General features: G+C 44.4%; 1 protein-coding gene across 3 annotated transcripts; it reads left to right on the top strand.

Annotated features, from left to right (window-relative positions):
* Window positions 1-4,658: 4,658 nt before the first annotated feature.
* On the top strand, window positions 4,659-11,906 carry ube2l3b (ubiquitin-conjugating enzyme E2L 3b). Of its 3 annotated transcripts, none has more exons than XM_026188272.2 (4): window positions 4,659-4,806; window positions 6,532-6,627; window positions 6,710-6,896; window positions 10,559-11,906. In XM_026188272.2, exons 1-4 carry the CDS (start codon window positions 4,780-4,782, stop codon window positions 10,711-10,713), a joined length of 465 nt encoding a protein of 154 aa, XP_026044057.1. In that variant the 5' UTR covers window positions 4,659-4,779; the 3' UTR covers window positions 10,714-11,906. The 3 variants fall into 3 exon arrangements, with proteins under 3 accessions (XP_026044057.1, XP_026044058.1, XP_026044059.1); XM_026188273.2 differs by lacking the exon at window positions 4,659-4,806 and adding an exon at window positions 4,829-4,864; XM_026188274.2 differs by lacking the exon at window positions 4,659-4,806 and adding an exon at window positions 5,435-5,551.
* The last annotated feature ends 259 nt before the right edge of the window (window positions 11,907-12,165 follow it).

Raw genomic sequence — 12,165 nt, 5'->3', positions numbered from 1 at the left:
ATTCTGGGATATTGCATTTCGTCATTTCGAGCTGATTGGAGACCAGAACAGCCAATCAGAGTTTTTTGCATCCAAGTCTGTGATTGGCTGGTTTTGTGGCACAAATATAACGGTGTAGAGAAAGAGTTGAACGCGCACGGGCAGAAATGTTGAGAGCGCGAGCGACACATTGCGAGCGAGCGCAAATGCAAAAACTGAGCGAGAGGGGCTGCTGGTGTGTGTGTGGATAATAGCAAACACTGAAATACATCTTTTGCACACAGGAATGAATTTTGTTCACTCAAATTTAGCTTTTCTTCGCTCAAAATAAATTTCTCCTCAAAATACAACACTTGCACCTGCAAACTTTTTTTTACGTGTGCTCAGAATAGCAGTGTTGGGTAAGTTACTTTAAAATAGTAACTTAGTTACATTACTAGTTACTTCTCTCAAAAGTAACTCAGTTACTTCAAGTTACTCGTTACTTTCAAAGTAACTAGTTACTAGGGAAAGTAACTTTGGTTTTACTCAGAATTCTCGTTAATGTGTTGCTCCCATAACTTTGCAGTCTTCTAGCTTGCTTACTTGCCACAGTGCACTGTGCCACCGACCAATAGAAAGGAAAAGATAATGTGCATATTTCCACGAGAGAAATCCCACGCCTGGACCGTCATTGACTGCTGCCATGATTCTAGCCTACGTCACAGCGTCATGTGCGCCTTTTACATCCAACACAAAAACTGCAGTCGTGGTGCTTTGATTGTACTCAGAACTCGGAAATTCTGCCTTCTGAATAGGAAGATGTAGGTAACAGCAGACTGCAGATGAGCTGCATACAGAGCTGGACTGGGACAGAAAACTGGCCCGGGCATTTTGACTATTATAGGAAAAATCATAAAGCCTTTGAATGAAAACAAACACTGTTGTGACAGTGATGTACACTGTTCTGATGGTATATATGCATCAATCTATCAATCGTTTGTTGTAAGATTCAGGTAATTATTTTTTAAAAGCTCGACATTTTAAATGAGAATAAGAAAGAAAAGTATTTCTTTGTGCCCCCCTCTCCCTGTTAATGCCCTACATGCCCCCCTGGCCACACTTTGCTAGACCCGCCCCTGCACAGTCACCAGCTGTCAGCTGCTTAGAAAAGGATCCTGGTGTTATTTGTCTCTCAGAAACAGTTCATAACTTCAACTCATTCATGTCACCTAAAAGGTAAACCTGTTTCTCCATCACCTGCTCAGCTCTGATGATTCAGTAAGGACATCTCCTGGTTTCATCTTCATGTTTCCCTCTCACCAGATAACCAAACCATATCATGACCAGCAGCTTTACAGCTGTGGCTCCAGCAAACATCAGCTGATACTAGAAATTAATATTAAATAAATTCTAACAACAGCTGATCAAGCTTAAACGTGCTGCTGTTGTTTAGCGCGACATCCGCTGGTTTCCTCTTTCGGCGCAAAGTGGGCGATAAACAAACAAGAGAGCTGATCAGCTGATCATTGATCAGTTTCATGATTGAAGTAGAAATGGGAGAGAGAGAGGGGAGAATGAGAGAAGAAGAGGCAGCTGTGCAGCGTAAACACAGAATAACTCCAGCTTTGTGTCTTTTTCATTGTAGCTGAATTACGGGACAAACTGTTCCTTTTCACCTCAATAATAAGAAACGCGTAATATTTTCTCTGAATACCAGACGGGACGGTTGGCAACTCTAATAACTTATGAACAAAATAAAGTTCAACATCATTAACTTCATAGCACCACCCAGCTGTATAGAAACTCTGTCATGCTAGCTAGCACGCAGTACGGAAAAGGTCAGAATAACGAAAATAAACTCCACCTACACTTGGTTCATATCTGACCCAGAGAGACTGCAGGTCATAACTTCTTACCTGAAGTTCAGTTCACACTTGGACCGGCGGCCGCCTCGGGTCTCTTTTCCTTCTGTGTCCCTTTTCCTTCATCCACCTGCTGGCCTCCACCACTTGCTAATGTTACTGAATCTGTGGAAGCTCCGTGATAGCCACCACACGAAGTAACGAGTAACGACCCTATCTAAATCCCAGTAACGAGTAACGCGTTCCTGATTTTGGCATAATAACTAGTTACCGTGCTCGTTACCACAATAATAACGTAGTTACTGTAACGCGTTACTTAATAACGCGTTAGTCCCAACACTGCAGAATAGTGGCACAAAAATAACGCCATAACAGTGCGGTTCACTTTACAGCAGCTACAAGGAAACTCACAGTGAAGCCTGTCACGACAAGCAAGAGTCTGAAAACTGCTGTTGTTTAACATGTGTTAGGAAATGGTCCCACAGCACGTGTCAAATCCTCGCTAATTTATATAGATAAGAGAGTGAGACCAAGCTCTTTAAGGCCACCGAAGCAGCATGTACCACCGAGCTGATGGGTCCCACTATGGGCCCCGGGGACAGACTGGGTACAGCCTGCCGTGGGTACAGCCTGCCGTGGGTATTGCTGCCGTGTCAAATGTGGCGCATTGCTATGGAACTAAATTAGGATCAAAAGCTTTGTTCATCTGGAAAAGTGATTTCCATCTGTTTTTGACATTTAAAAAGTAAAACAAACAAGCAGATGAATTATTTTGAATAAAGTATCCTTTGTCTGTTTTCTGTTGTTGTTTTTTACAGCTGCAATTTTTTCTTCTTCTTTTTTATCAGTTTCAGATCTTTTGGCCATGATTTTGTGTTGTGGGCGTGTATCAAGGGCGGGGCGTAGAGTAACGAGTGACAGCTGGAGCAGCGTTGGATGGTAGTGCTGGAGGACGACTTTGGAAATCAAGAGGAAGCGAGTGAAGGCAGAGGCAAGGATGCAATGGTAGGAAATGAAGAGTAAAGGATGCTGCACAGATTTCAGGGAGAGGTTGAGACAGGCTCCGAGTGGCAGCAAACATGACTGGAACAGTACAGCTATAGGCTGAAGGAACCTGTCATGAAGGTGATGGGTGTGTCCTACAGAGGAAAGAGGACAACGAGACTTGGTGGAGGGATGAGGAAGTGCAGGAAAATATTAAAAGGAGATTACCAAAGAGACTGGCAAATAAAAAGTGGGACCGGAGGTGCAAAATACAGACAGGAGTACTGGGAAACTAGGCATACAGGAAAGACAGACGTGGCAAAGGAAAAGCCTTAGTGAGTTGTATGTGAAGGAGGGAAAGAACAGTGCTGAGTGGCTACACGCTGACAGATGGAGCTGGAAAGGAGCTGGAGATAATCAGGGACAGGAATGGAGATGTGTTAACAGGTGATGGGAGTGTGCAGAAAGCGAGAGATTGAGGAGCACAGATGGACAGTGGGTGAGTCAGGAAGTGACTTAGAAAGGAGGAGGAGTGGAAAGGCAGCTGGTCCAGGTGCCATACCTGTGGAGGTATGGAGATGTCTGAGAGGGAGCAGTGGACTTCTCAGTAGGCTTACAGCAAAGCAGTAAGAAGAGAATCACAACATCGTTTCAACCTGTTGACCAAATAATAAAGCAATCTTTGATGATTTTCCACCTAACGTGCACATTTGCAGACACTCTTCTTCCTGTCATCCTCAGTCCTATGTTGATGCAAGTGTTCAGGTATTTCTGACTGTTCCAGGTTTCATGTCTGTAGTTTTCCCAGTTTAGGGAAAGAAAGGGGTTTGTCTTTTGGTTAATGTTTTGCTATCGGCCATAATGAACGACAAATCTAGTTTTGCGTCTGGTCGTCTGTGTTTGGGTCGCCATGATCACTCCACACGCTGTGGCACTGCAGACGATCAACATAATCTATGTTATAAGAGCAGGTTTGTGGTCCACACACACTGAGTAGTTCTATAAAATCATCATGAGTGAAACAGAAGCTTCCCTGGTGTGTATCATCTTTCACTACGTGTCAGATCTTGTCCTGTTCTTAGCTCTGTCTCTTTCTCACCCTCTCTGTCCTGCTCTCTCAGTGCTGTCACAGCAAAGTGTAACAGTGAAACAGAATTTACAACCACATAAATGCCATCAGACTAAAGTTAATTAATAATTTCTAATAACACAGTGTACACATGTTTATAAATGAGACGGTGCAGTCTGAATATTCAAACTGAAGGTGGACTACCGCTTTTCAATGTTCAGGTACAAGGATGACCTGCAGAGCTACATCATCCTATACTGAGAGAGACGACGGTCATTGTACAGCAGGGTGGTGCAGCACATACATGTGTGCAGCAGTGGGGGGGGGGGTTACATCAGAAACGTGCTCTGAGCCGTACTTGTTTGCAGTGCTGATGGACAGATTCACACATGTTTGTAGCTTTAGAACGAAAGTGCAGGGCGAACATGGATTTGCACGTGATATTAAAGTAGAAACATGAACTCAAATAAAACTTTATTGTTGAAAGTGTTGCACAAGCACATGGAACCTTTTTGCTCTGTGCCATCCACACGACTGTTGCATGAGCCAATTACAACAGACTGACAGCAGAGCTGAGGGTTAACCAAGCCGACTCATACAGGTGTAACTCATCATGCGTTTTCAGGGGTCTACATGCGAACACCTGCATTAATACTAACAAATAAAGCGGAAGCAGACACAGCTGGGTTCAGGCTCAGGTCTCCCCCCGCGGCTCCGGCTCACAGCCCAACATGTTTGTAACATACATAATTACAGATATCCCGCATTTAAACACGTCGCTTCCTGGCGTGGACATGTCGGCATGTTCACAAACAGGCGGATGTCCAACCTGATCAGCCTCAGCGCAGGAACAGACCCATATTCCCAGCGCGGTGAATTCTGGGAACACACAGTAGTTTCAAGATGGCGGCGAGCAGGAGGCTGGCCAAGGTAAATCCGTCGTTGCCGTTCTTTTTGATCGTTTCTAATGTTTAAGGACGTATTGACGGTTAGTGGAAGCGTCCGTCCTTTGGCTCGTGTTCACGTTACAGAGTATATTTGCATTAAGTGACCGTCAGTGTCCAGCTGTAGCTGTAGCTCAACAGAAACAAGAGGTCAGCATTGACCACCTAGCCGACCAAATATTAACGTTAGGCAACTAAGCAGTCCCAAATCAGGCCGGAGGATCTACAGGGATCCTGCCCGGGGCTGCCAAAAACCTCATTCAAGTCTCTTATCTACAGTTTGAACGTCAAACTCTTGAGTTGTGTGACCGAGGGAGTCAATCCGGCAGCGGGCAGCCCGAGATCGTGTCAATTTCCACGGCATAAGACGTTTGCTAATCAGCTAAGTTGCTATCCCCAGGTCTCAGCTAGCTACACTTCAACTTAATCAGACTTTGAAGTTCGCCATTAGGAAGTGGGTGTGAACTACAGCGCAGCGTTACACTTCCAGTAATGCGGCCTGAAGGCGACACACACTAAATGCTGCTTTCGTTTTGTGTAGTGGTCGTAGCATATTGCGTAAGGTCTGCGTTAACCTACGTTTGTTTCCCCGTGATTATCGTTTCCGCCTTTAAACGTACACTGCGCTGAATGAGGCGGTTACAGGAGGCTGTATGTTTGAAGTTTACCCGGAGTAACAACGCTGAAAGCTCGCGGAGCAGAGCTAGCCTGGAACCGGCTCACTGATGCAGGTGGAGTTATTCAGTGCGGACATGCAGATTAACATTGACAGGATTTCATTCACGTGAAACAAACGTCGGTGCTGTTGGACCGTAAACCGGTCACACGCTGTTTATTAATCACAATCACTTTACCCTAAAAACGTGTTAGACACGTTTACACCGTCGAGCTGTGCAACAAAAACCTGCCACAGATGGAACCACGAGGCTGGCTGTAAGTGCCACTCAGGGGGTTTCAGCTAAAAACTAACATAATCTAACGTAAGTCAAACTGGTGACAGAACCAGTAACCTGATGGCAAACTAGGAGGTCCACTGTGGTGCTGCTGGATGCAGGTTGTAGTTCACTTTCACTTTCACTGTTGGCTGCTGCACTGAAATGAAAGAGAAACGCTCCTGTTGGCTGGAAGGCTTGAGTTTGTTTAGCATGTGATGAATTAGGATTAAGTGCAACGCTGCTACTTTATGCAATGAAATAGTTGCAATCCAAGCAGTTTAGAGCTTAACGGGTCACTGGACACATACTGTGAATAAAACATGTAGCGCTGAGCACATCCTCAGATCTACCATATACAACACTTCTCTACAAAGCTGAGATGTTGCAGTTGGTTTGTCATTTGTTTTAAGTGACATGTTTCATTGTATAGCAGCTTTAATTTTCTTTACCTGAAAACACTGGAGGTGGTGCTGTTTAGTACTGGGGACCTCTGAGGTGGATAACAGGAACCAAACCAACATCAGCTTGTTGTTTCTTTGCTCCTACTTTCTGCTTAGACTTCACATCAACATTCAGGAAAGAACGTGTAAATAATTTCAGCGCAGTTTAAAACCTGGTGTGTAGTTTGGAGGCTGCGTCTTCCTGCTACGCTGTCCTAAACTGGTGGTGTCATTTGGGTGGTGCATCCTTCCACTCTGTAAAATCATACATGTTTTATTTTTCTTGTATTGACTGTAATAACCTTTCTAATATCAGCTGTGTGCTCGTTCTTTCAGGAACTTGATGAGATTCGCAAGTCTGGAATGAAAAACTTCAGAAACATTCAAGTTGAGGAATCAAACTTACTGGCATGGCAAGGGCTGATTGTTCCTGTAAGCTGCTGTTCCTTCTTTGGCTGGTCTGAGATACGTAGGCCCGAGGTTCCCCTTACTAACCTTATTGGTTCCCTTTCAGGACAACCCTCCTTATGACAAAGGTGCATTCAGGATTGAAATCATTTTCCCCACCGAGTACCCTTTCAAGCCTCCCAAGATCACATTCAAGACAAAGATCTACCACCCCAACATTGATGAGAAGGGCCAGGTGTGCTTGCCTGTGATCAGTGCAGAGAACTGGAAGCCTGCCACCAAAACTGACCAAGGTTGGTGCTGAAGTCTTACACAGGGCTGCTCGATGTGAGTCGCAGCGAGCTGGAGAGCTGCACATCTTTTGCTTTTTGTCTGACGTGATGATTGCAGGAAAAAAAAAGTCCGTGTCCAAAATAAAACGTTGTCCTGTTTCAGTAACTGCCCGTCTGTCAGGCTCAGAGCATTTTCACATAGAGCTCCGTGTGACGAACAGAGCAGAAAGCGTGCTTTATGCACACGCATGGTTGTGTGATCAAAACACAGTGTTTAGTATGTTTTGTATTTATTGAACAGCACAGCTATAGTAACAGGAAGCTGTGACGATTCTGTGACTCAGTAAAGCGTCACATCGTTTAGACGGCTGTGTGTTTTTATATCGCTGCTACTGCAGCTGCTAACCTGTTTGTTTTATCAGCGAAGCAGGAGACACACAGATGACTCCTACTCACGGTTTAGGGAACATTTATTCCCTAAATCTTAAACATTGAGTGTTATTTCAGTTTGAAAGAAACAAAGAGAAACCTGCGGAGTTTATCACAAAGTGTACGTGAAAAACAAGAATGAACTCAGCACCGACTCAGTTTTCAGTGTTGTCCCTCAGGTGGTAGGACCTGCTGCCAGACAGCTTTTAGTACCTGGTGACGGTTTCAAGCGAGCAGAGTCGGGCAGAAAGTGTGATGTCAGCAGACAACAATCAACCCCACCAGTGTTTGTGAAACATGGAGGGAAACAGCTGCACATAAACCAACACTGTGGTCCAACGATGGGTGCAGGTGCAGCTATAATCCTCAGTCTGCTCCATTGTTTGGGCCACCTTGCTATAACAACCCATCATCATTGGGGTGGTGCTCAGTTGTCATGGAAACAGAGTGGAGACGAGGTGCTAGTGTGAACGAGGGAGATCTGTGGTCAGTTTCCACAGTGCTCGTGGGTATAAATGTCGTTATAATTTGGGTCCTTTAATGATTTCTTTGAACCGGTTTCTTTCAGGGTGGAGTGACTGTGCAGCGAGCACGTTTAACCACTTTAGAAACAAGTTTGGATTGATTTTGTCTGATCCACACTGCGACTGAAAGCAAACTGCCCCTCAGTGAGTGGGGCTTGGCCTTTAGCATAGTTCTGGCAGGATATTTGACCACCGTTCTGGGCACAGTGGGTAGAGTTCATTCCAGTTGGTTTGGTGTCATGGAGCCATCTCTGTAACCCTAACCTCAGTCTACAAACTCTTCAGTAGGGTTAATGTTGGGCTTTTAAGAGCATCCCAGGAGCTCAGTGCAGCCGTTTCTAAATGACTGCAGATTCTGGGATCACCAGTTTCAACAGTTGGACATAAGTGCCAGTTATTTGGATGTGTTAGCACTTTGCTGAGGTGTAGGAGAGGACACGTTAACCTGCAGCTGCCCACGTGGAGAAAAGTCAGCGTCAGATCAGACGTTTGAGTTGACAGACGGATTTAAAATTGTGCATCCAATTCTTTCTTCTTTTTTTAAAAGTCCTTAAACATGTGCCGTACAGTCGCTTCACCCTGGAAGAGTTACTGTGAGCGTCTGTAAACTTTTGGCCTTTCATTATAGATCAGGTTATAATGGTTTCTACTGTCAAACACATCGTTACATACGTCACACTGCAGGGTTTCATCTCACTGGTTAATCTTTAATCTGACAGTTTTAATTCAATAGTTTAAATGTTTCCCCATAAGCTGAGCTTCAGTCTGCTGACGTGGAAGAGCATCTGTCCTCTCAACAAACACCATACATGCAACCACGCAGCTGAAATGGGGGTTAACCTCTACTGTGCACGAGAGATGGCACCATACCACTTTTTTATGTCCGTACCGATATCATAAATTTGGATATCTGCCGATACCGATATGAATCCGATATAGTGTTTTTTAATCAATAAAACTGTTTTTTAATATCTTGCTGCATTTTGTATAAGTTCATACTCAAGTTTAAAACACCCCACTAAAGCTATTCTGTTACTCCCATATGTAAAAAAACACACTGCACCCAAAATATTTCATAGTTCAGCAAAACTGATCAATCTAATAAACTTAAACCTGCTCCATCCTCCTACTCTGGTATTTTAAAGAGTACTTAGCAGAAATATTAAGCAACCTAACTAATAGGGCTGCAAACTCCCAACAAAAAAAATACTGAACCCCCACCCCCCACCTCATGATGCTTAATCGATGTAATCAACTTTAATTTGATGCAGTGTGAAAAAAAAAAATGCACAGAAATAAATTATTTTTCAAGAATAAAAATAGATTCAACATCTTTCTTCAACAGAACTGCACAGATGGAAAAAGTACTATAGCTTACTAGGGTATATTAGACTTAACAGTTATATATACAGTAATGGACTTCTATACATTTACATCAGATTAAAACTTTGGGTGTAAGATTTGGATAATTATTTATTAAAAACTCGACATTTTAAATGAGAATAAGAAAGAAAAGTATGTCTTTGTGCCCCCTTTTCCCTGTTCATGCCCTATCGGCCCCCCTGGCTAAACTTTGCTAGATCCGCCCCTGCACAGTTACCAGCCGTCAGCTGTAGAAAAAGATCCTGGAGTAGAAAGTAATATTAAATACATTCTAACAACAGCTGATCAAGCTTAAACGTGCTGCTGCTGTTCAGCCGCTGGTTTCCTCTTTCTGGTGCAAAGTGGGCCAAAAACAAACAAGAGACGATCAGCTGATCATTGATCAGTTTCATGATTGAAGCAGCAGCAGGAGAGGGAGGGAGAGGCAGTCGCTCCATATATCGGTTGTTAAGCTTAACGTGGGAATGCTTTACAAACATTCAGAGATGAACTTGCACACTTGCTTTACTTCTCTCTGGGAAAACTTCCTCTGAGTTTGGTAGCGAGGCTACAAACACACAGCCGCTCTATCACGTCACCACGCTGCTCCGACGTGCTACGGTTATGAGCAGAGTTACGGCGTGTCGCAAGTTTTGTGAGGTGCTTTTGTTATTTAATGGATCGATTACATTTTTTTTTTTTTTAAATTTCTCTCCGATATCCGATCCAGTAATTTACGGTCCGATACGTAATATCGGATCGGTCCATCTCTACTGTGCACATGACTTATTGCAGCAACGTCATTGGTTAATCAGTTCCCAGTTGCCCTCTGTAGTGTTTCAGAACGGTCCCATGGATTTATCAGTGGACTTACATGATGTGTGCACGTTTCAGAAGAACGACACGACTGTGCTGATCAGGTCTATCAGGGCACGCTGGGTTTGTGTTTGTGGATTCACTGAGCGCGTCTCCTAAACGTCCACACACAACAAACAGTTTTATTTAAACAATCACAACAACATTAAGCTGAAGCTGCTTCCCACTGTCAGTGTGTGTTACCTACAGTCATACAACATGTGTTTGCATGATGTGAGACTGACGAAGAGAAGGTTGGACTTTCTCACGACACAAACTCATGAGTTCACTCTGACTCTAAAGACTTATCTAAGTGCACAAGCTGCAGACTGTTTTGTTTTTATTACTTTTTAGAAATGTTTTCTATTTCTTTGCTTTACATGATGATAGTTGTGAAAAGCTGTAAGTCACAGCACACTGCAGCCTCCTGACAAACAAACTGCTGTGACAGTGGAGGCTGTGGCCTGTTAGGAAGCATTTTGTGTCTGACTCGATCTCCTTCGTGTCTTTCAGTAATTCAGTCTCTCATCGCGCTGGTGAACGACCCCCAGCCCGAGCATCCCCTGAGGGCCGACCTAGCAGAAGAATACTCAAAAGACCGTAAAAAATTCTTGAAGAACGCAGAAGAATTTACAAAGAAACACGGAGAAAAGCGGCCAATGGACTGATCACGTCACGAGCGCGTAGCCCTCTGTCTGCCTCCCTCCCCAGCCCCCTTCTGTTTCACGTGTCCGACCAAATACTGATCTTCCTCTGCCCTCCCCGCTCCGTCCCCCACCAGCAGCTCGCCACCTCCTCGGCCCCCCCCCCCGTTTCACATAGCGCTCCTTTAAACGGCCCTGGAGCTGCCCCGCTGAGGCCAGGCAGCGACAGCCAAGCAGGACTCTCTGTGGATCAGACCGCTTTCTCTCTCTCGTCCTCGTCGCCGTAGATCTCCAGACCATTTCTAACTTTCTACTCTTTCTTAAAGTGAAAAATGGAAAAAAGAAATGCTAAGGGAACATGTGTTAATTTTCTTTGGGCTTTTTTGGCTTTTCCTCAGTAGAAACAGCTCCTGTTTTAAATGGATCTCACTTAGACATGATTGGTCATAAATATTTGATTCTTTTATTTTGAAAAGCAGAAGACGAGTGTGTTTGTTTTTGGTTTTGTTGGTTTTCATTTGGCCCATCTTGTGTAACATTTTAAGCTGAAACACATGAAGTAGTGAAATGAGAGTTGCCGTAGCTCAGGCCGATGTTTGGCTGCAGAAATGCACCGTACTCTGTGGAACATCTCACATCTCCTCCCCCAGAGTCTGTAACAGTTGACAATGTTAGGCCGTACATGAGTCGAGTTATTGTAGAAATGCCAGAGATGACTTCCGAGTGTTAAAGATTTTCAAACACTAAAAACATGCAGCTGAAAACTTCTGCATCACAGATGGTTAGCCATTCACCCGCCCTCCTCAACAGCCATTGGCTCCCAAACGTCTTTTTTTTGATTGACACTTGTGTATAAAATCTGCAAGAATGTGTTGGATTGATTTGAATTTCCATGCATGTCCCCTTTCCTCCTGCTGGGTGCCCAGTATAACCATGTTTAGAACCAGGAACCTGTAGTACACTGAGACATACTCACATAGTCCCAGCTGGGAGGGGCCTAACTTATCAAGCTGGGGGAAGGAGACGCTAAGCTTGAAGCTTGGATCAGCTCCTGGAGATCGTCCAAGAAACGGTAACCTAGAAGGCAGCTGGGAGAGGGCTGGCCGTCCAGGGATGTGCCGGGACATGGAAAGGGACTGCAGCGGCCAAACGACACCATGTAACAGCTATTTGATCTGCTCCCAATATTGTTTCATAATAAAGATGATGGCTTACCATTTGGCCTCCATGTTTTCCTGGTGCTGTGGGGATGTTGTGTTGGGACTCGATCCAGTGCTGCTCACAGAGGGACAGATTCACTCCACTTCCAGCATAAACTGGGATTTGGTGTTTAAAAAAACACACCACAGGTATTTAGAGAGTGCAGCGAGGGGAAGAACAGGCTAACAGAGATAACACACCGCGTCAGTCCAGGGCTGAAGAAAAGCAAAGTTATAACATTCAAACTATCAAATCTCTGTTCACACCAACGGACCC

The sequence above is a fragment of the Astatotilapia calliptera genome, chromosome 12 (assembly GCF_964374335.1).
Source record: "Astatotilapia calliptera chromosome 12, fAstCal68.1, whole genome shotgun sequence".
Classification (NCBI taxonomy): Eukaryota; Metazoa; Chordata; class Actinopteri; order Cichliformes; family Cichlidae; genus Astatotilapia; species Astatotilapia calliptera.
Note: the sequence above shows the minus strand (reverse complement) of the source record. Positions and strands in the feature narration are given on the sequence as shown.

Excerpts from the sequence above, each read along its gene's own strand:
- ube2l3b (XM_026188272.2), top strand. The coding sequence starts at position 4,780 with ATGGCGGCGAGCAGGAGGCTGGCCAAG. Across the intron at positions 4,807-6,531 it reads CGAGCAGGAGGCTGGCCAAG|GAACTTGATGAGATTCGCAA; the intron begins GTAAATCCGTCG and ends TCGTTCTTTCAG. Across the intron at positions 6,628-6,709 it reads GGCAAGGGCTGATTGTTCCT|GACAACCCTCCTTATGACAA; the intron begins GTAAGCTGCTGT and ends GTTCCCTTTCAG.